This window comes from Chinchilla lanigera, unplaced genomic scaffold (genome assembly GCF_000276665.1).
Source record: "Chinchilla lanigera isolate Chin_1 unplaced genomic scaffold, ChiLan1.0 scaffold00020, whole genome shotgun sequence".
Lineage (NCBI taxonomy): Eukaryota > Metazoa > Chordata > Mammalia > Rodentia > Chinchillidae > Chinchilla > Chinchilla lanigera.
The window spans coordinates 27,206,431-27,230,037 of record NW_004955421.1 but is presented as its reverse complement, the minus strand read 5'-3'; the positions used below and the strand labels follow the sequence as shown (position 1 = coordinate 27,230,037).

Genomic DNA, 23,607 nt, shown 5'->3' with positions numbered 1-23,607 from the left:
ACTATTTCTCCCTAATATGGTTCTAATGTAAGATAATGTTGATAGACTTACTACTGGTCCTTAAGGATTGTTAAACTGTGTTATACTGTTCAAGTTGTGAAATGCTAAGAATAACCATCATCCAAGGAAAACTTACCTTCTGTTTTGGTAAGGGAATTAATGTGTTTACGTTTGTAGGTAGGATAGTTATAACATGTTAGGCGAAATTATAACCATGTCTTTGTATCTGGATACTGGTTTAAAGAAATGTGTCTGACTGCCAAGTTGACAAGGGGTGGAGTGTTATGGTTGATACATTGTGTCAACTTGGGGAGTCTAGAGGTTTGGCTAAGTGACTCAGCAGTTCTGCCTCTTGGGGTGAAAAGGACCTGCATTTACCCTTCTGGGATGTTGTTTATTGTGTTAATTTGAGAAGTTTAGAAGGTTAACTATGCAACCCAGAAGGGGTCCAGGGTGCTTACTTTGTATTCATCTTGAGCCTGTGCAAGAGGCAGGCATGCAGAGGGTGTGGGTGTAGAGGACCACCCCCACCTCCCCAGAGCGGGTAGACTGCATAAAAAAAGGAATTGAGGAAGGACTGGCTGCTGGTTCTTCAGAGGAGCTCCAGTCTTTGCCTTCAGCTTGGTTGTCTCCTGGCTTCTGGTGCAGACTGTTGGGCTTCTGTCTGGACTCTTCAGCCTTCTGGTGTTGGCTCTCCGGCCTTCATCGTAGATTCTTCAGCATTCTGTCACAGACTCATCAGCCTTTTGATACGGACTTGCACGGACACTGCAGCGAACTCCAGGCCCGGGGCTGGGCTCTTCCATCTTCAGCGTGCAGACACCCTCTGCACACTTCCTCATCCAACTCTGTAGCTGACCACTGTAAGCCAAACTTGTAATTCCTTGTACATTGGTTTATCTTGTATTGTATCTGTTCCTCTAGTAAACCCTGACTGATACAAGTGCCCTCACCTGGAGTAAACGGTAGAAAAAACAGCTTACCATCTGCCAGGCACTAGCCTGCATACCCTACAGATAGTATGTCACTTAATCTGCATCACAAACCAGTACATTTTGCAGATGAGGAGGCTGAAGCACGGAGAAGTCAAGTAATTTGTTCTGTGTCACAGAGAGAGGAAGTGGTCAAGGAGGGACTGGATCTCCAAGGCCCTGTTCTCAGCCGTTATCAACATGCCTTTCACACCACCATCCGAGTCAGTCATGTTTACAACTGGAAGTCGGCACTGTATCTGGTAGGTAAAGGTTAAATAAAAGCTAAACATGGCCAGTTAACTACCATCAGGAAGAACATTTGTATGCACTCTTACAGCTTATAAAGCTCTCTAGCTGATCTTCTTTCTACCCTTCACCCCTTCCTGGCCCCAAATAACTGAGAATAAAAACCAGCCTAATAAATAGAGCTATTACATATAGGAAGCACTCAGTCCGGCGTATTTGGGGGTGCTGGTAGACATGACTAGGAAACTGGGGACAGAATGAACAGCTTTGTTTTGGAACTATGCTGAGAGCTATGGGTGGGTACAACATTTCCCAACACTTAAGAGGCTTTGCTATTTGACAATTTCATTTTTAGCACATCTGTACCTGGCAGGACCCTATACATGGTGAACAAGACACTGTATCACCTTAGATATTCCTCCTCCTATTTGTACACTGCAATTGTTCTGAACATTTATTAGATCAGAGCATTCAAAAGAAAAAAAAATTTAAAAGGAAGAGCGATACAGTCTCCTTCCTCATAACATGCGTGCGCATGGGTGCACGTGCACACACACACACACACACACACACACACACACACAATTTGCCGACACCACACTATCTCCAGAACACTCTGATGGCCTTATGGACCTGGCCCACATCCTCTGCCTTCGTATCCCCAGGTTACTGCACGTTCCTTGGCACATACGGCTCTCAGTATACATCCACAGAATGAATATGAGCATCTCTCTGCTTCTTGGACGTAACTCTGTAAAAGTTGGGTGATTTTGTACTGAATCACAGAAACTTCATTCACTCATTCAGAAGCTAACTCTGAGTGCTTCCTCTATGCCAGATACTGAACTAGGCACAGAAACGTCAGAGGTACAAAAGACATAATCTTCTAACGAGCACTGTAAGCTAGTTACATGAAAGATACTGAGGAAAATAAGTGTCACAAATTCTAAAAGATTTTCAATTTTCCTAGAACTTCGATTTTTTTACAGTGCAGTATTATATGCTTCTTTTTATTTGAAGGAATGCTAGGAAAGTAAAATGGGAGAATCAGCTGTCCTTTGAACTCCGTGTATGATGTAAAGGCTTAGGTATAATGCCATATGGAACACACATGGTTTAGGTAGAAGTAGAAGCACTGACAGTTACTCCAAAGGATGCATTATATTTTTAAGACTAGATCAGCAATTTTCCCTCGGATTATAGCTTTGCTCAGACACACCAATCTTTGTCTCAGATTCTTTTTCTATAAAATGGGGGCACTTTTTGTGAGGGAGTGGGGGAAGTGGCCAGAGGGCAAGGGAGGATATGATATGGTTTAACGGTTTCCTGACTTTGAAGTGTCTAAAAATATAGCATCCTCACTGCAAACGTGTGATGGAGCATGTGTCAACACAGCATTCTGCATTGCTAAAGCAGCCCGATGGGTAGTTTTACGTATATTGATGCAGCTCCTCACCTGACATGGCTCTCTTATCTCCTAAACATCCCAGTCATCCTGAAGGCAGCGTGCAGGCCCTCCAACTACTGATAAGTCTAGGGTAACAACCAAACTCCGCCATTTGACAAAGACTCTTTTTGCCTCTTAAGCTGTCACAAATTTATTTGCCTTGGAACTTAATCTATGGCATAAAAGCCTGACACGTCCCACTTAAAACCTGTACTCCTAAATACAGATTACAGTGTAATTAGGTGAACAGAGAAGCCTAAAAGATGCCATTAAAAATGTCTTTAATTTATTTATTACCTTTCCTTCAGTCTTTTTCTTCCTTCATAGACATTAAAGCCAAGCTTTGGCTCCTGAAAGGATTTCTTCTGCAGGGACAAGGGTTTAATGGAAGGATCCCACGTTTTCCACCTCTAGAGCTGAATACAACGCATATTATATCGGACTTGCAAAAGAGCCAAGACCGGTCACCATCTGGCAGCTGTATGGTGGCCTGTGTGAAATGAACTGGTGGTCACAGTCCAGTTCCTATTAGACAGATGTCCACTTCACAAAGACAGCACCACATTCAGCAACCCAGTTGGCAAAAGGGAGAGACAACTGGGCATGGAAACTGCCTTTACTTTTTCTGCCTAACCAGGTTGCTTACTCAACTGTACTGAAGCAAGCCGGAGGAAACGTGGCAGGCAGTATGGCAACAGCTCTCAGAGTCATATTTATGTTTATGGATCTCTCTAACCCATTAAAAATATCTCAAAGTGCTTTTCAGATGTTGTCTCCTTCATCGTCCTCAGAAGCCATGTTTTTCAAATCCAGGTTGTGGCGTATTGAGCCATCCCCACCCAGTGGCTGTCTTAAAGACCACCGCTAGGACATATTGACTTCACGCAGGGATTGATGTAGATTGTAACTGGCCACAGCACTCTCATCAGCTTTCATTACAGTCTTAGGGAGAACACTTAGGGTACAGCAGGCAGAGAAAGGCCCTCCTTAACTTTTCCTGGGCTGAGTGGTGTTGTCACGCAAATGAATGAGTTATTGTTGAATCCAAAGAGAAAGGCAAAATGGACCTATACGTCAAAAAGGTAACTACCTGGATAAACCACGAATATGTTATAAAGGATTAAAAACTAAGGCCCAATTTCCTGTCTTGTCCTACTGAGGTGTTTGATTCAGTCCAACCTGAGAAACCAGGCTGCTCTGTTTTCTCTACGCCTAGTGGAAATGTGAAGGAGAAACATGCTCCCAGCCCAGCAGGGGAATGTATACGTTAAGGAGTATTTTATTGGCTTTTCTTAACTAATGCAAACATTCTACTTTATGTTCTCTTTGTAATAACATAATTTTTAAAGCAAATTCAAATACAAAAAATACAAACAGACAAGAAGCAAACACCCAACTTAAACTAACCTCATTTGAAGGACAGTCTTTGAGAGGCACCAGAAAAAGTAAAATGTATGAACAATATTTTTAATTATGTTGCAGGAATTATATATTATGGTATTCAGAAATGGTATCAATTCCTATAATACTTCTCCATTAAACAGAATGTAAATCCTCATGTAAGGGATGCCTTAGCGATATGTTTTTAAAGCAAGAGATGTGTACATACATTGTCAATACGATTTCTTCTTTTCAAAGTCGTGACTCTAATAATTATCTTAATATTTCCTCCAAAATGAATTCTCCCACAAAGGCTTCTGAAGCTAGTGACCATCCTGGGCAGGGTAGAGGCCATATATGAAATGACCGCTTTGAAGATGGTTATTAGCTCAGGATGCTTAGAGAGTCCTGCTATGAAAATCAGTAAACTTCCTCTACTTATGGTAACAAAACACTGCTCAATGCCAATTCACCATCTTCAAAACTTGGAGTAGCTGGTAATAAGAGAAGTAGCATAAGAGTGAATAACGGACTAGCATAAACACTGAAATATAATTCAAAAATAACCTATTGTTGCTAATAGTTTAGGTTCAGTGTCAACTTTGAATAAATCACACAATAAAGTTTGTATGCCCGTGACAAATCAAAACCCAAAAACCCCAAACAAAAAGTAAAGTATAATATTAAACATGGTCCAATAAGCATAACAACAGAACATAAGGCCTACAGCTACTACAGGATATCCAGGGAAACTGGGGGAAAGTAAGATAACTGGATAGGTAATTGTTTTGAAGGAGTCTCCTATCTTCAAGGCCAGAGACACTACAATCAATGGTTTTGAAAATTACTTAGATTTTGCATATACAGAAGGCCCTCTGCAGTCTTCGACCTGAGTTAGAAATTTTGGTTTTGTGGGCTTCTACGTGCTGTGTTGGCACCCTTTTCTGCCAAATGAAAGCAATAGCACTATTGCTTTCCTGACTCAGTGTGCTTCAACTTCTTCTTTCTCTCTGCAGTACTTAATTTGTGTAGAATAATTTCGAGCAGTTACTAAGTAAAGAAGCATTACTAAGGCTCACTGCCTAAAAATTCAGGGTAAACCCTTCCTAATATGTACAGCTTACAAAATCAGACACCATTACTGTACTTGCTATTTCTTCATCATTTTCTCCTACTATGTCTACTACTTACAGTACCTAATCTGTTCCCACTATATATGCACATGGCAATTTGCACTCAACACTTTCATTTATTCCTCAGAATGCTACCATGTACACAATAGCATATATATAAGACGACTCGGAGAGGGATTTACATTTGGAGGGAGGTAGGAGGGCGGGAAGGGAATGGCATTAAAAAGGAATCAAGCTGTGTATGTACACGCACCTATTCCCTAAGGTGAATGTAAACTTCATATACTCTAAATAAGCTAATAAAAAAAGAAAAGAAAAAAGGAACATTAAAAAAACTAACTTCAGTTTAACACAAAATTTAAAACACGCAGGTTTTGCACACAGATGCCCCCTGAGGATGAAAGCCACTAGTCACTCTACAGTGCCTCGTGGATGTAAATCCAGCGCAGGCGCTGGCAGTTCTTCCTCAGGGCTCTGCACCAAACAGCTTCACACTGAAAAGACTTTTGAGGGACAGCTTGATGCACTACTGATGACTTAGTTTTGCTAACAGGAGGGCTGCAAATCTTCTCTTCTCGTGTTTAACTGGAAAGCTCACAAAGGCTCATGGGTAAAACATGTGGCCTTTTCTTGGCCTAAATTCTCTTCAGGGGGAGAAAATAAGAAAGAAAACTAAAAATGAAGAAAAAGGAGAAAGAGGCGATATATGTATGATTGAAAGGAAAAGTATCAGAACTGTACCACCATATGACCTTGGTTCCGCTACCAGCAGTGGTAAACCTATGGTGTGTGTTCCCCAGCCAGCTGTTTGTTATCACTGAAAGCTCCAAAAGGTTTGCCACAGTGTGTCTGACCCCTTCCTCCTCTGCTAGGTGAATGATACCGGAGCACTTTTTCCAGAAGAGAAAACACATGCACTCTCATACGTGCATAGACATGGCAGACCAAAGTTATGTCTGCATTGCAAAAGGACTTAAGAAACCCTGTTTGTAATGTCTACACTGCTCTTTCTCCATTTAGGATAAAGAACATGGCCTGTTAATCTTTATTTCTCTGCACTAAGTATGATGCTTTCCACACAGTAGGCATCAAGAAATGTTTACTATCATGTGACTTGTACTTTGGTAAACACTCTGTGAGCCTTCGGGGTCACACGGTTCACTTCCCTATTCTACATTAAATTCAACATTAAATGGGATGCAAGGGTGTCAAAGCTCCCCTAATCTTCCTATCATGCTTCCAAATGCACTGTGCATTAAGCACTATGAGAAAGCTGGCCAGAGGTCCACTCCCGGGCTCTAGGCTATCCACCCCTACCATCGATTTCACTTTCATACTGTGCTCCGAGTTCTTCACGTCTTCTGTGTAAAAGTTTCGCTCAAACTCTCACTTTACCTGCTGTTGCAACATTTTAAGTACAGGCAGCAGAATCCCAGGGTTTCGCATTAATTGAAAGCACTTACCTATAGATAGCCTCACTCTGCACCTTAGCATCTTCAAAACTTCAATCGCAGCCCCCCTTTGAGAGCATAATCCCTCCTTTCAAGGTCTGGCTGCAGCCTTCCCCCTTTTCATTCTCATGGCCCAGGCCCGCAGGCCTTTTAAGTTAACCTCCCAGGCCTCCACGTGGCCTCACCTCTCTAGACCTCTGCATTCACGCTGCTCTCCTTTGGAGCGTCTCTGTCTCCTTGATACATCTTCAGGAACACTGCTTAATACTGGGTGCGGTGGCCTAGATAGGAGTTAAAAGCTCTTTGTGAAAAGCAATGAATTATCTGTTCTGTGACCCTCGGTGTCTGGCACCATCATTTGTAATGTTTAGCATCTGGGGAGCAGTTTTGACCATGAGCTTGTCGGAGGCCTTGTTTCCTATGTTCCTCAACCTACCTACTGTTTTCCTGTCTCTCTACACGTCTGTGGTGCAACTTCCATTCAGCAACGGCGGTTTAGTTTAGGGAGCATTTTCTCTTTTATACTAAAGCTAAAAAGGAAGGAGAAGGCGACAAAACAGCAGCAATTCCTGGATTTTGCTGGTGAGAGACCATGATCACTGCAGGAGGTGCTGGAGACTACAGCAGAGACATTTTGATCCCTAGGCAGGTGTAGGCTGTAGAATTTACACTACATAAACCTAAAGCCTAACATATTTTAAAACATTTTATAATGATGGCCTTCTAGGTCAGTTAAAGAATGTAGTGAGAGAATATTCTCTTTCAATCCTTTCATTCTTCCCCCTAGTTCCAATTTATGAATCCTTAGTGGACATGGAGACGTTATATTCCTTTATTTTTCAAACTGATCATTTTCTGAAGAATCTTTTATGGGCTTCGCCAATTAGAATCAATGTCAGTGTGTGGACACTGGCATGGAGACAGCTCTCTCAGTCATTTACATAGAGAGTGAAAAAATATCGATCCCAGATACCAATTCCTGCGGTGTTTCAATGCCACCCCCACCTGCCCTGGCCCATTAGTTCTACCAGTACGTCCTGCCCACTTCAGCCGACCAGTGTCCTTCCCACTTGCAGCAAAAACTTGCTACCTATGTAAGTCTGTCTGCCCGACCTGGCAGGGAGGAGGCGCCACCAAGCTCAGTACACCGGTCTGCCACCACATCTGCCTTTCTGTTGTGCTCTTCTCTCTGTAACACGCATTCATCAAGGCTGATCTGAAAATATTCTCAAACATTCAAAGACTCTGATTCTTTAATATGCCTAATTGGTCTCATGTTATACTTATACATCACTGAGATACCTAATGTCTAACTATTTTCTACTGTATCTCACAGGATGAGTTTCACATTTTCAATTCTTTTGATCAATTGTCCTGAAAACCAACATAGTTATCTATTATTTCTGTTACCAGAACACATAATTTGATTTTACAATCACATTATTTTAGCTTAATTGCTACATCTTTCCATTTGGCCAATTATCAGCTCTTCTTAAGATTCAAAATGTTTTGAGGATCATAATGATTATTATGTATTTATTCATGGGGGTGCACCCTGGCAGGTCTACCTTTCACTGGAGGGAGAGCTGTTCTTGTAAAAGGTTTGTAAAGGTTCTGTAAAAGCCAGTATTATAAAACAAGCATGAGAGTAGATGGTCTCAGAATCGATGAAATTAGGATAAGGAACAAAGACCTGACATCTAGGATTTAAATTTTTTAGCCACTGGGGCCATCTGTCTTAAGGATGAAAACTCAGTCTCTGGCTGGAATAAGAAACTTCTTCAAAAGGTATGTAATGATACTAAGTTTTAATGCTAGCATTCTGATAACTTCTAAAATGATAAACTTTCATTAGAAGTTTGAAGAAGGAAGAAAGAAAACCTTTCACTGGAAATGCCAGGTTATCTGAGGTCTTTGGCAGGAAGGTAAATGAGGGAGGACAGGTCAGGCTAAGGTGGTGATCAGGCACTGTATAAGTGTTTCAGAGTCACTAACAGCATGACCCCATAGAGAGCACTTCTCTTTCCGGCTAAGAAACTGGACTTCTCACTGCTGGTTTCACAATGCCCCACAGTATACGTTCCACAGCATACAACTGGTTAACTGGTAGTAGAGCATCTCTCATGGAGAAATCTCATTGGGTGTAAATAAGGTAAATGAGGTCTTTAGCAGACAAACTATAAATGCTCTCAATGGCACATGTACATTGTGAGATCACCTAAACTGCATTTTTTCCATCAACCTGTAATACAGGAGGGAAGCATCCAAGCAGAAACCATGAAATCCTTTTCTTCCCCCGTGCCCAATTTCTACCAAAGAAATTGAGTCTGCTCTTACCCAGACCCTGCTTTCCTTACTCTTCTAAAACTTTAACACCAGAGATGCAAATCTATCAGGGATCAGACAACTGGGGACTAACTGAAGTCTTAATGTTCCAGACAGAAAAGAAGAAAACAAAAGGGTCAGAAGCAGCCCTGAGTAATCTCTTGTCTTCTTTGATACTGCTTTGATATTAGTGCTGTCTCTGTCCTCTGTTTCTGGTCTTCTCTTTCTTCCTCTTTTTTTCTCTCCAGAGATATGAAGATCAAAATGTACCCATGATAAATATTATCTGCTAGAATAGAAGCTGCCCTTTGATATAAATAACAGAAATTCGGTGCTAAATTGGACAGATAGAGCCTAGCCACTCATTATCAAGAGTATGGGGCACTGAAAGAGATTCCTTCTTCCTAGAACTTAGAGGAGGAATATTTGAACATTCTTGTCTCCTGTATCTTAATCATTCAATCTGTGTAAGTCAAAATAATTAAAAACTTTCTTTAAAAATGAATTGTTAAATATTTTAATATAACCATATGAAAAAAGTAGTGAAGCCATCTTTTATAAGGCTGTGATGAAGACCCTTGGTTACATGAATATAAAAACTGTGACGGCATTTTATGTTTGCTGTTGGTCCTCATCAGCCGATAATGGAAGGATGCCATGCTAGGTAACCCAGAGGTTCCCGTTATCAGAAAATTACCTCAGCATGAAACATCCCTTCTGAGGGCCACTGAGGCAGCTGAGGCTGTCCCAGAAAATCGAGGGTAGCAACCCTAGTTTTTAAGAAATGTAGGACAGAAATCCCATCCTTTATTCATATGCTTTAAAATGTAGCATGGTTTCATTTTCCTGCATTTAAAATTCTTCCTCAACTACTGATTTTGAGATGATGTTGCTTAAATAAACACTCCAAGTCCACTTATATTACTTAAATGAAGTTTCTGACAGAGGTTTTTGGGAGAAAAGGAAGAGCAAGACACATGAAGACGAACCTCTCCACTCCCAATGCAACCCTCCAACACCATTCCCTGCATGCAAGGGGCAAAGGTGTTTCTTACAAATCTTTAACATTTTACAGAAGGGTAAAGCTTAGGAGATAATCAATTCTCTTTAGACTACACAAGTGGCATTCACATTTGTTCTCTTATTGGATATGTAATATAGCTCTGTGGGGTAGATATTAGTTCTACTGTACTGATAGAGAAATTGAAACTCATTTTCTAAGCCAGCCTGCAATAACAGGTGCCACCCTTCAGTCCCTTAACTCCAGGGCCTGTTCCCATTCTGCCACGGCACAGGCGAACGTCCTAGCCTAAGGCCTGTCCCTCTGCTACACTCTGATATAAAGTTAGACTTTCTAACTTTTACCCTCCTCCTTTCTTTCTCACTCTCCTTGTTCATTCTCCAACCATTAAGCCTCATTTGCAAGAATCTTTTCCACTGTACTGAACTAGGGAGAGATTAGGACAAAACTGGATTTTATTAATGAATTCTTGAAGACTGAGGTAAAACTTGTAAAATGGGAAGAAATGACTCATCATCATAGTCTAAGATCAATAGGGCCGGTCCCCTGGGTCAGCCTAACTGCAGCCAGACCTGTAAGAAAATGAAAGAGTTACAGTGTCATAAGCATCACCAAAACCACTCTTTTGAAACTTAAAGGAGTAACTCCTCCTAAAGGAGACATGAATGTAATTCTTGTTCCACCCAGAAAACTCTGGGCTCTAAGCACCGTAGGGCTGCAGCTGCACAGCAGTTACGGGATGACCTCCCAACATACTTCACGAAAAAAGGAAGTTTTGTTCTTTGGGCCTCTGTTACGTGGTGATAGCCAACAGAAGCCACTTCCTTTTTCTATTTCTCTTCTGGCTGAAAAGTCACGAAAGAGAGGCTGTAAAATGTGGTCAACAAGGCATTCGATTAGGCCTGCTCTGTTTGTTCCTATCTTAGTCTCAAAGGTTAAATGCTTTTAACCTGGTCACTTCATTTTTGTTCCTGTGAAACTGTAATAACAATAATTAGCCATACTTTTTCAGACGCCATGATCCTGAGTTATAATTTTGGTTTATGAAAACACTAAGAGAGCGACGGTCCATAGCACATAACCCGTCTTCCATCTGCAGGCTCTAAGTCTGGCCTTACTTGAACACAGTCTTGGTATCTGCCGCTTCCATCACACCTCATGCTCTCTAGCCCTCAGCTCTTCCTTCTCCTGAACCAGCTAGCAATGTACGCATCGCTACTGTGCTTCTGCCCTTTCTGACCTGGCACCTCCAACTTGAGAATCCCTGTGCCTCCGTTTCACCACGCACTCACAGGTGGTCAGTCCTAGACTCACAACCATCAGAGCCTACTCTGAACCAGTATGGCTGAAGTATTCCCGGGCCTGTCTGCTTGTCAATGGCCCTGACACACTTTCCTCTATCAAGTCTTCCAAAGCAGTCACCTTAGACTGCTGCTGCCTTCTAAAGTTTCCAATAACACTCAGCCTTCTTGAACATTTACCATTTGCTAGGAAGATGAGGGTCTCTCTACCCAGGTACGACCTATATCCCTCCACTGTGCTGAAATTTTTTATGCTTTTATTCTCTCATAACTGGTATCAAACTCAGTATCTTTCAACTCTTCTACTTCAACTTTTGTCTTCTCTCTCTTTGAGGACCCTGAGTCGGTCATCTATACACTTTTATGATCTCTTTTGCTCTGCCTTTTTAGCATTTGTAACAACAATGAAAACACATGTCTAAGCTTTCTTCTTTCATGATGAGACCACTAGAACAGGGCCACGCTCACAGCCCCTCTCACACCCCCGCAGCTCCTCCCCTCCCAGTCTCCACCCCCAGAAACACTCTCACGCCTTCCCGATCACCAAGTCCAGCCGCTGCTCCTGGCTCACATCCTTCCTGACTCCTCCGTGGCTCTTCCGACTCCACACAATCAAAACTGAGCTTAGCATTTCTCCTCTTCTCCCTCCCCGCCATTGCTGACCTTCTTCATGTCTTCCAGTGAAATCAAAACCTTCCTGTCATCATTGGCCCAACTCAATTATTAAATTCCCTTCCTTCCACCAGTGTTATGTCTGGATCACTCATCTCCTCCCTTTCCAAGACAGACTGTGTCTTCTCTCAACACAAGTCAACACAATGCACCAGTTTCCTAGCTTCTTTTTGTTAAAGTAGCCTCCGACCGTCTAACAAAAACAAACAAAAAATTCAAATTTTTTGTCTTAAGAAACAAAAACTGGCTCTAGCCTATAACTTTTCTCTTTCATTTCATATATTTCAGATTTTCTGTGAACTCTGGGAGAATTCACTGTCCTCAGAAAACACGCTGCACTTTCTAACCAATTGCCTAAATCAGGCCAGCCCACTCATTCATAATGTTCAACATGGACTTTACTTACTGAAATCCTATTATTGCTTGCAGGACTTGTAAAGATGCCATCTTTTTGTGTCTCTTGTTAGCTGCAGATTATTTATTCCTTCTTTGAGCTTTCATAGTTTCACAATGTGCTCATCTGCTTCTTTCTTATTCTTATTATATTTTTTATCCTATAGTTACTATGAACTTACCTTATTGTTCTTATCAGATTATAAATTATTGAAGACAGTGATGATGGTGATAATAATAATAACTCTAATAATAATCTCCACAATAACAACTCCTTCCATATCCCAGATCTTTGCAAAATGCTTAGCTTCATGACCTAAGCAACACTATGAGGAGCATCTCCACTTTTAGATGTAATGATTAAGTAACGTGCCCAGGGCCCACAGCTACAATGTGGCAGGGCCTAGACACTGATTTTAGGCTTGTCTGATTTCTAAAGCCATGTCCTTACCTACCGTGTGGAGTATCTCACCATTGACAGATTGACAGAGAGCCACCAAATAAAGCATGTCCCTTGTAAGTCCTAACAGGTAGGGCAGTTTACCTACCCGTGTTCCCCAGAGTTGCTGAGCCCATTTGGTCAGTATGTACATCTACAGGGAGAAGAAACAGCTCGGGCCCTAACTTTTAAAGGATGAAAACAGGATAACGTTTTGTAGCCCATAATTAAACAATATAAAATGCAAAGTAAAAGATCTAATTCACCTGGATTAAGTAATGGCCTAACTTTGTCTCTTTTCTTGGAACCATCAAGGTCAGCAAGGCAATGAATCAAGGCCATTCTAAAAGGCTTACTTAGATAATTTAAACCACATTTAGACAGAGCCTCCAATAATTCTAGTTTCTGAGGCTCTGACATCAGCCTTGTGAAAACATGATAATTGTACTCTGCTGACAGAATCAGAATAAATTTAAATTTAGTGTCCTACTTTACATATGAACAGGCAAAACAGAACATGGCACATATAGATATCAATGTAAAGAAAGTAGTGCTTGTAGCTTTCTGTATCCAAGCAACCAAGGGCCATGATCCTTTGAGAGGAATGTCCTTATACAGCCCAAATCCCATCACAACAAATACCGTTACAACAGAGATGTCCATATAACAAAAACCTTTCAAGCTTTGGCCGACAGCCCATACAGTTCAAGCAATATTTGATGTGAGACTTGGAGTTCACAGTAATGGGAATTGACCTACATTTCCAAAGGTAAGATTTGCATGATTTCACTAACTCCTTCTCTATGATACCATGGGCCAGAGTGATGCACAATCCAAGTCCATGACACTGAGAACCAAACACAAACACACAACCAAAACCACCCTGATCTTAAAGGGCGAAATCCTTTCCTTTGACTTGGGATCTCTTAGATTAAGAGACGGGCTCTGGCCCGAGTCTGGAAATGCAACAGATCAGAGCTGATTCTGGCTGTCGTCTCCCCGAGTGGCAAAATGGTATGGTACACGAAAACAGAGGGACTGTGGTCAAGTCTCCCTCTCCCCCTTCCTAGGTGGGTAAGCCATGTTTAGCTATATTTCTTCTCTTTTGAGCCTTACTTTTCTCATCTGTAAAGTGTGACTAATACCACACATGTTAAGGATTTTTGTAAAAACTCTAGGAGCATATATAAAACCCCTAACGGAGTGCCTGATACTTAGCATGTGCTCAAAGTAGTTAGTTCCCTCATCGGGCTTCTCTTCCTCTCCAAGACCCTGAGCTTCTGCCCGCTATTTTCACGAAACCAGTTAGAAGACCTAGTAAGCGGAAGTTGGCAGAATATATAGTCTCGTATGGAGTCGGGGAAAGTGTTGCTCCAGTGAATATCCAGGAAGTGAAAGAAAATGATAAAATGACTAGGCCATGCACAAGTATTTATTTGACTATGAAAAATACCTTTTGGCCCAGAGAAGACACATGTATTCAAAAGTTAAAATGTAGATGACTAGATATCAGAATAAATGAGCTCTGCTTATCTTGTCAGAGGTCATTTTGAAAATGCTGATAACCCAAAATTCGGTCACATTTTCCTGGTCAAGGACAAAATGTAGTTGCTACTCTGGCCTAGTTTTCTTTTAGGTGCTATTCTAAGTGGTAGGAGGGCCCTTATTTTGGTGATTCCTTAGCAGTCCATACTTTATATTCTTCTCAGTAGGACACTGTGAAAATATTAAAACCAACTCTAGTTTCTCCAGTTGGGAAATATGTAACTAAACAGCTTCTAAAAATATTCACTAATGGTTCTCAATATTACTCTAATTTATGAGGTTTTTAAATTCTAATAATTTTTAGATGCTTGATTTTTTTGTTTTCCAAATTACAGATCAATCAAGTCTGTGATGACAAAAATTCTATTGCTTTTTGAAAACAACTTTGTTACATGAAATGTTTTGGGAGAGTAAACTTGAGTCTTACAATCTGACAGTGTGCTTACCTTTCTAAAATGAAGATTGGCTAGGGGCTTTAAAAGTCCTTAAAAAGCTTCCTAAGCCTTACTAGACCTTGGCAGCTACTGGGAACAAGAGATAGCCCCACATTCCTCAGAGTCACAGAATGTGAGTCTTTTTCTTAGCTATATCCTTTTACCTTGTCACTAACCAAAAGGCTCAGTGAAAATTACTGTGCTGGTATTCATGTGCTTAGTTTAAGTGTATATGCAAGCCAAACAACGGGTTTCTTATATGATGTACAACATAAAAATAAAATAACTGATTGGACAGAAATACCCAGGCAGAGAGAAAAAAAGATCCACAGAAAGACAGACAAGCTCTGAGGAGAGAGATCAAGAGATCAACAACAGAGAAATAACAAAATTATTAAGGTGAGAAGGTTAAAATAGTGATAGAGACCTAGTGGCAGCAGCGGAGGAGATACTTGAAATTCAGCCTGCACAAAGCTCCCGAAATAGGGCTGAAATGCACAGCAGCGTCAACCTGGTACAATGGCTCCTGGCCTCCCTTCAACTTCCACCCCATCATCTTAAAATGGAGGCAGTAACCACCACCAGCTCACACACTTTAATCTTGCCGCTGACAAGGGCGTAACCCTCAAGCATCTTTGAAGGTGTGATAACTACCTCAAGCCACTGGGGCTCCACTGCCCGCTCCAAAAGACACACCTCACCTCACGACCCCACCTAGCCCCCAAGGTTGGAGGTCCCTCCCAGAAGTGAAGCCTGCCTTTCTCACTCCAGTGGCACCATACTAACAGTTCTGAAACAATAAAAGACCACTGTAATTACACGAGAAATTGTGAGACGCTAGCGCGGAAAGAGTTAGCTCCTGAAATGCAAGGCTGAGCCACGCTGTTCCTCAGAGCAGCAGCCACCCCACCCAAGAGAAGCCAGCGCTGCTAGAAAGTGGTCTCACGGGCGCCATGAGGCACCTGGACAGAGGCTCACATCCCGGCCCCCTCTCCCTCTCCAGTCCCAAGTGTCCCAGCGGGCGGGAGCGCAGGGAGGAGCCTGCAGGAGCAGCCGGAGCACGAGGGCTGCCAGCACCAGCTGCTCCCAGCCCGGCCTCCTCCCTCTCCGCCGCCCGCCCTCCCTCCCACAGGCTGAGGGCTCCGGGTGGCCCCGGTCAGCTCAGTGATGCTCACAACACCCACCAAGCCCGCCTGGACACCTGAGCGGCCCCCGCCCCACGAGTCCCGCACGCTGTACCTTTACTCTGGGGAGGGTTCTGACTCCGGTCCCGCAGGACGTTGATCTGGTAGACGGCTCCATAAGGCTCAAAAAGTTCTTTCAGCTCCTTCTCCGACCATGACCGGGGGATCTGTCCGACAAACATCTTAATGGCATCTGGGTCTGGTTGGTCTGAGTGATCCAAAGCTCCGTTCATCTTGCTGGCTGTGCCGTTACTGTCAAAAACGGAACCAGGAGCCAGAGTTAGGGCTGCAGCGTGAGGGACAGGAAGAAAAAAAATTGTGGGGGGGTGGGGGGGTGGGGAGGCGGAAGGACGAGGAAGAGGAGCACAGGGGCAAGTGCCTAATGGATCGCAGAAATTTGATGAACTAAAACAAAGCACAGGCACCATCAGGCTGTTCCTCAGCGGCAAGCCAGGCGTTCACTGCACGCTGCCGTGGAGCACCGCCGCCGGAGCGCAGGGCAGCGCCGGGCTGCCTGTCACCCGGGGCGTGGACATCTCGGAAACCGGCTCGGGAGGCAGATGCAAGTTAAGTGCTGGTCTCAGGCTGCACGGCTGCCATCAACGCATCGACAGCAGTACCAGCCCTGCGCTGGCTATCTTGGGAAAGAAAGGCAGGGCTGGATCTCCGCTGGATCTCCCCCACACACTCCCCGCCCTTTTTTGGAGGTTTTTGGAAGAGAGGGGAGAGGTGGTAATAATAAAGTCACACGGAAAGAAAACGAAGCACTTGGCAGTCGGTCAGATGACTAATGCAAGACGCTGGTGATGCATTTGCAGAGGGTGCGAGGCTTCCATGTGTGCATCAAATTAGTACGTTGCTGCTCACAATGGAAAGCGCTCCAGCTATGCAGCTCTCTGCAGCTGATTGGCTGCCTACACTGGAAAAAAGGCCCGAGCTGAGAGGGAGGGTCCTCTCTAAAAAGCACATTGTTTATGGGACCCAGGCACAAAGGGTTTAATTCAGAGAGGCAAAAGGGATCTCAGAATTGCCTGCTTTGTGCTTGGGAAAAAAAAAAAAAAAGCAGCCCCAGAAAGTTGAGTTCCCACTAAAGGACACAGAATATTTCAAATCTTTCACACTCCATAAATTGCTCTCTGTATATCTGACTTCCAGATGTTGCACTTAAGCTCTAAACAATCGCACGTTTGGGAGAGAAAAAAGAAAGTCTGCCTTTTCTTCGCCTCGCTTCAGTAAATATTTGAGGTTGATACAAAGAACAAAACCGTAAGCTTCACGTATCTGTCTTCCTAAGGTTGTTTCCCAAACTCCCACTTGCAAGAGAATGCTTGTTTGAGCTTGCAATTCTGGTCACCAGCATGTAAGACATCCCTCTTTGACTTGCAGTTCCTGCCCATTTAGGCAGAGTAAATAGCAAAGCAAACCACATCTCCTTTTCTTCCTGTGCCTGCCCTCCCCTCTACCTCCTCTGGTGGTGAGAGGGCGGCCTCTGAGCAGCTCTCCAGTGCAGCACCGTGCTCCTGGGTTCGCTGCTCTGCCTGTGAAGACACAAGGCACCTAAACAAGTGCAAAGCTGGCAGACAGTCCTGACAGAGCCTTGTCCAGAACGCCCCCGGCCCAGGAGCAAAATGGTCAGAAAGGGGACACACTGACTGAAGCTAAACTGCAACTGGCAGGTGTGATTTCACTGGAGCCTTGGGGAACCGGTAAAAAGGTATTCAAAGATCGAAGCAGAATTCCTTATTAGGTTATAACAAACAAAAAAGGGCACTTTGAATCAGGAGCCCTTGAGAAAGAAGAAACAAACAGATAACACCAATGAAAAACCAAACACATGTGCAGAGGAGAAATCCTCGATTAGATTTAATCCACAGAGGAAAATGATGCCCAATACTCTCCATTAGGTCTTGGCTTCCATTGCTATTTCTTCTCCCCCACCCACCCCATTTTATCACCCACTTTATTTTCTTATCCTTGAGCTAAATAATCAGATTGTCTAACTTGAAGCATTTTCAGAGCTTCCTCTAATCAACCTTATTGTTATAAAAATGTTCTGCTGAATAAAATATTGAGTACAAAATCTTCTTTCAACAATTTAGGTGTAATGTAATGTTTGTTTATAGTCGAGCTAGATCGTTTATCTTGTTCTCATGCACCTATACTTTTTTCCAGTCACTCTTTGAGAATTCAACAAACACTTTAACCCTGTGGAGCTGTGATTACAGAGGGTGGAGGTGGCAGAAACTCATGCAGTACAGACTGCAGTGTTCCGAGCACACTGAGAACTGAGAGTGTGGCAAGACTTATTTCTGGGACAGGAAGGACTCGTGGTTATCGCTACTGACAACCAGCAGAAGGCAAAGAAGACAGTATTGCCACAGGTCTCAGCTAACAGAAAACGGAAGTTCAAAAACCGACGTTATTGCATGTTGTCTGTAATTACCAGGATTACTGCAATGGAAGACTTCCATCTAGCTCAGGCTGGCCTTGAACTCGCTATGCAGTGCAGACTGGCCTGGAACTCAAGGCGATCCTGTAGAGGAGGACTTTAAAATGATACTTATTCTACTACTGAAACTCTGAAGCCGAGAGCAAGCATCCCTCCATGTTTCTACACAGAAGAGGCCTTTTTTAGCTTCTGAGGAAACACAAACGCACAGAGAGCATACAGGAAGGAAAGCTGAGAAGGGAGCTCAGGCCCCATACCTCTGGTCTCTCTGCAGCAAGCACTGTCTGTATAACCCTCTCAATCAGCTGTCCTTCATGCATGCACAAGGCCTCTTATCCTGAGCCAGTGGTACACAGCAGTGAAGGTCTCTGAATGCTGCACCACCGTGCCCTAACTATTCTACTCTAGACCTTAACCCTTCATCTGTAACAGGGAAATAACAGACTCTACCTCAGATTCACATGCTTAGTGTAAGATGGGGCACAAAATTAAGTGTTCTAATTAGTTAATTCCAAAATTAATACCTTCTTTGCATGTGATGCATTTGAAATGACTGACCACCACAAATCCATTTTTCAATCCATTTTTTTATGTATACACCCAAACAAAATTTGCACCCTAAGTAATAATAATATGTATCTCTTATATACCAGCTACTGTGCTACACACTGGCTTATTAAACTCTGGGTATCCTCATACGACCCTATAGGAAGGTAGCAGTTTTCAGATAGCAACATGTAAAAATAAGTTCCTTCCCTAAGGTTACCAGCTGATAAATTGTAGCACTAGACCCCAAAGTACAAAAGATTTCTAATTTGCCATGTGGCCAAGTACTCTACCTAGGGTAGTCTGGTTGACAGTGAACAGTTCATGGCAAACCAGTCCAAACTCAAAGCCAAGAGCAAGGCCTACCGGGTCCCTGGAATCATTCTGCCGAACAAAAGGCAGCCCTGAGAGAAACATACACGTGTACCCTTTCTCTTTGGAGAGAAAGATGGTGTTAAGTGCTCAATTTATGGAGTCCTTTATGGCTACTTCAAAACCCACATTTTAAAAAATCATCACATAAAGGCGTTTTCTTTCCACAGATTCCTTTCTTCCATTCCCACAGTCACATAAATGGGCACTGTCATCCATCCCTATGTCCTTTCCTGCTTGCCAATTTGCAAATAACATTCCAAAGAGCTGCATCACGTGTTAAGGGGAGAACAATCCCTTAAATAAATACAACCATGTCTAGTTGTTGTGTAAATCTAAAACACCAACACCACACCTTCCCAACCAAAGGTTTGTTATGTGGAAAAGTGAGTATGTCCCACTCACTGCCATTATGACTGAGTCCCACCCCAAATCCTCGCAGTACACTACCAGTTCAGTTACTTTCCCTGGAATCCAGCCCAGCTCCTCCCCCCGGGACTCCCGGCTTCCTAGCTGATACTCATCTCTAGTGGAGGCCAACTAACTTTTTTTTCCTTTTGTCTTCATGGGGATGTAGGTACAGAAATGTTTAGACAACACCAAAATTATTTTTCTCAAATCAAAACTTTGTGGGGCTGCACACTCAATGTGCTCTTCATGGAGAAGTAATTGTGGGAACAGCCACCCAAATCTCAGCAAGACCCTCAGCAAGACCTCTATTTAAGAGAATTTTATTGGCTTAGAACATTAGGCTAACTCTGCTCACTTCCTAGCTGTCCTCGGCACCCAGTGCAGTGCCTTTCACAGCACAAAAATTCAGAGTCAGATTCAAACTGTATTTATCGAGGGCCTTCTCTTTGCCAGAAAACTTTGCCAAGCACTCAACATACAATCTCATTAGAGCTCCAGTTGGAACCGTCTTGCTTTTGGAGATGAAACAACTAAGTCACAGAGGTAGTGCGCCTTTCCGGTGTCACACCCTTGAGGAAACAGGACTTTGGAAGGCGAATGCAGTGCGACTTCAAGGCCAGCTGCCACGCCTTACTATTCCACAAGCTGGGTTTCCATGGACTCTATGCTCATTTATGGCCTTGGTCACAGGCAAATACATCTCTTCTCGAACCTCGCCTGCAAATTCCAGAAGGATCCTGAGTGCCAATTCTGCTTTTGCCCTCAGCAAGGAGCCAACTGTAAGGCTCCTCTAGGACAGATGCCATATGGAACTGCACCACAAAAGTCAGGGTGTGAAGCCAGCGAGTATTGTTGAGATCAGTCTCAGGGCCAAGATGAAAATGTAATGATGTTGGGAGAAAAAAATGAGAATACTTACTTTTTGCTTTCAGCACAGCACTGACCTACTTCCCTACTCTATTTTCTAGTAAAAAGAACTAGATCAACACAAGAAAATGCAAAATCTTGAGGTTCCTCTGAAGAAGTAAAATATTATTTTAAAAATAATAATTGAGCAGGGGGGGTGGTCAGTGGTAAATTCCTTGCCTCATATGTGTAAGGCACTGCATTGGATCCCTAGTTCTGCAAAAAAAAAAAAAAAAATTAACAGTCATTATTAATTCCAGCACAAAACTCTGAGACCTAATAATTTGCAGGTTTCCACTTGAGACTTGAGAGTTCTAACCTTTGTCCTTGGATAACTTTCTGTAGTATGTTTCCTTTATATAAAAAAGAAAGAACAACAAATATATAAAATGGGTCTGAGAAATACCAAGTGGCCATAAATAATTTTATATACATATATATGCTGAAAAAACACATAAAATCCACCTTCAACATGTCTACTAAACCAAAAGCTATGCAAAGGATGAGGTAAACTGGAGGATTTTTGTCCAAAGACAATCAATTTCTTTGGCATTTATCAATGGTTTTATTACTCCAATGCTGTTTTTCTCCTCTGTGTTTCTTGTATGACCTTTATGAGCGCAAACTCCGTGCTGTGATGGAAATGACCCACATCTGCGCATCCAGTGTGGCAGCCGCTGACCACACGTGGTTACTGATACCTGCAATGTGAATGATGCCAACGAAGAACTGAACTTTTATTTAATTTCATCCGAATAGCTCTATAAATGAGTACACTTGTCCCTCTCCCCCTTTACCATTCATGGCAACTGAGATTCATCTAGACATTATTTCATGGGGAGCTGTTCTCCAAAAGGAGGAAAGCGGGTCAGGAAAATGACATCAGTGCGAGGCAGTCAACTGTAGGTCCACAGGTAGTGGGCCGGAGAGGTGAGTTCTTGTCTTGGCTGAGGATCAGTTTAACTGGGGTCTCCCACAACCTTGTCACCACTCTGCACCTCAGCTCCCTCCCTGGTGTAACAGACAGAATAGAGTCCATCTGGCTCTTAGTTTCTCTAACTCTGGTAATAGTTTAGATAGAGACTGACTTAAGGGAAAGATAAATTATGTTATGACCAGCTGCCTAAAACCTTGATGTGAGCCCCCCTTCTGAGTCCAGTGTAGTTCCCCAGGCTCACAGGCAACTGCATGCTGGCCGGATAAGGGTTCACCTATACTGAGGCACACAGTGTACAGGCCCAGACAGGCACTGAGAGGCTGCCTGCCAGGGGTTCTGCCGGAGAACCATCTCTCTCAGTTTATGCCACGGCTCATCTTAATACACTAGGCGCACTCTTGTCAGTTCAGTCAGCTGACGAAATACTCATTTGAAGGGCTGGGGAGTCATTCTAGAATATTACTTCACATAAGTAACAGCACACAAAGAAACAGGCTTTGTTTAGTTACCACAAGATGCTAGCCAAGACGGAGCTGCAGAAGACAAAAGAAGCTACACACACACACACACACAAAAAAAAAAAGACCAAGCAGTGGCCCCGAGACTTGTGTTGGGCAAGACCACGGGCGTGGAATGGATCATTATCAACTATCTTCTCCACTGTCGGTCTCAGTGGTGTGACTTATGTAAGAAGAGTCCTCTCCTCTCTTTAGACTCAGCAGCTCTTTCCGTACAGCCCTCTGGAGAGCACGTCGGGCACTGTGGCCAGTAACACCCTTGGGAGGCTCCCGTCACTCTGAACTTCGCACAGCCTCTTGGTTTAGGAAGAGGAATCAGCTGCCCTTCAACTTCAAGCTTTGGGAATTGCAACTCCTTTTAAATGCACCATTTTATAGTTACCAAGAGGAAAATCTCCCTCTTCCATGACTGCCTTTCAACAGGGCGGTTTGCTCCTGGCCTGACACAGCTGGTATAGTGGGATGGTGGGTGGCTGAATACTTTTGGAAAACTCCCTGGATATCTTTTATATCACCAATAGGACCTGAAAATAATGATGCTCCTGTATTTACCTGGAAGGTATTGTTAACATTTATCATGGACAGCAAAACCTTTTGAGTCACAACCACACCAATTATGGAAAAATCCCCAAAGCTCCGAGGTGAAACAAGTGTACATCAACTAGTGAATCCTCGTAGAAGATTAATGCACCAAATAACACACTAAGAACCCAAAAGAGCCACAACCCTTCCCCAACGCTCAGACTGTAAGTAAATTCATTTGAGCTCCTCTGAAAAAATGTTCAAGATTCCTTATATACAAATATACGTAATATGTTCCGGGGCTTCGTCAACATTAGAAAAACAGTAATTTTTCAAGAATGTAAACGAGGGCTGGGGATTTAGCTCAGCAGCACAGCGCCTGCCTGACAAGCGTAAGGTCGCGAGTTTGATTCCCGGTACTGGAAAAAAAGCAAAAAAAAAAGCAAGTAAAGGACATCACAGACAACTAAGAAAGACTCACTTGTGATGGGCGTTTTGCTAGATTACTGGAGTTAAGGTTGGATTGTGTTTGGTCAGGGGTCTAAAAACTATATAGCTATCTACCAGGGTAAATACAGCCACGACTCCTGGGAACGGTTCCTGCTGAAAAGGCCACACAGCACAAGCATTTGGACTTGCCAAGTAGAAGGGAAACCTGATTACCTCATCTCAATCTGACTGCCAGTAAAAGCAGGGAGGTGGAAAACCCCCACAAAGAAGTGAATTTGGAGGCACGCAGGGGGCACCTGACGGCTGAGCACACAATAACCCTCGCTGGGAGAGCAGCGAGGCATCGGCTGTGGATGGCCCCCACCCGGGAAACTCATTTCCTTCTGTGATTTATCAGAAATAGTCCAGTGGGCTTCAGGCCAGGTAGGAGGCATTTGCACAGGGAGGGGCAGGTGCTCCAGGTGAACTTGTAGAAATGGCAACAGGGAAATAATCATCACAAAGAAGATTTACAGAGGGCTTCGCATTTCCAAAGTGCTTCGGAGGCTCAC

General features: G+C 43.2%; 1 protein-coding gene across 8 annotated transcripts in view; it reads right to left on the bottom strand.

The window, feature by feature from the left end:
• The window catches only part of Celf2 (CUGBP, Elav-like family member 2), a 310,354-nt gene that overhangs the window by 144,813 nt on the left and 141,934 nt on the right, over positions 1-23,607 (bottom strand). For 7 of the 8 annotated variants that reach the window (XM_013513698.1, XM_013513697.1, XM_013513693.1 and 4 more), the window contains exon 2: positions 16,001-16,197. In XM_013513698.1, coding sequence (XP_013369152.1) covers positions 16,001-16,197 — 197 coding nt within the window. Of the gene's footprint in view, positions 1-16,000; positions 16,198-16,370; positions 16,633-23,607 lie in introns of those variants that run through there. The other variant, XM_013513694.1, reaches the window with a different exon arrangement.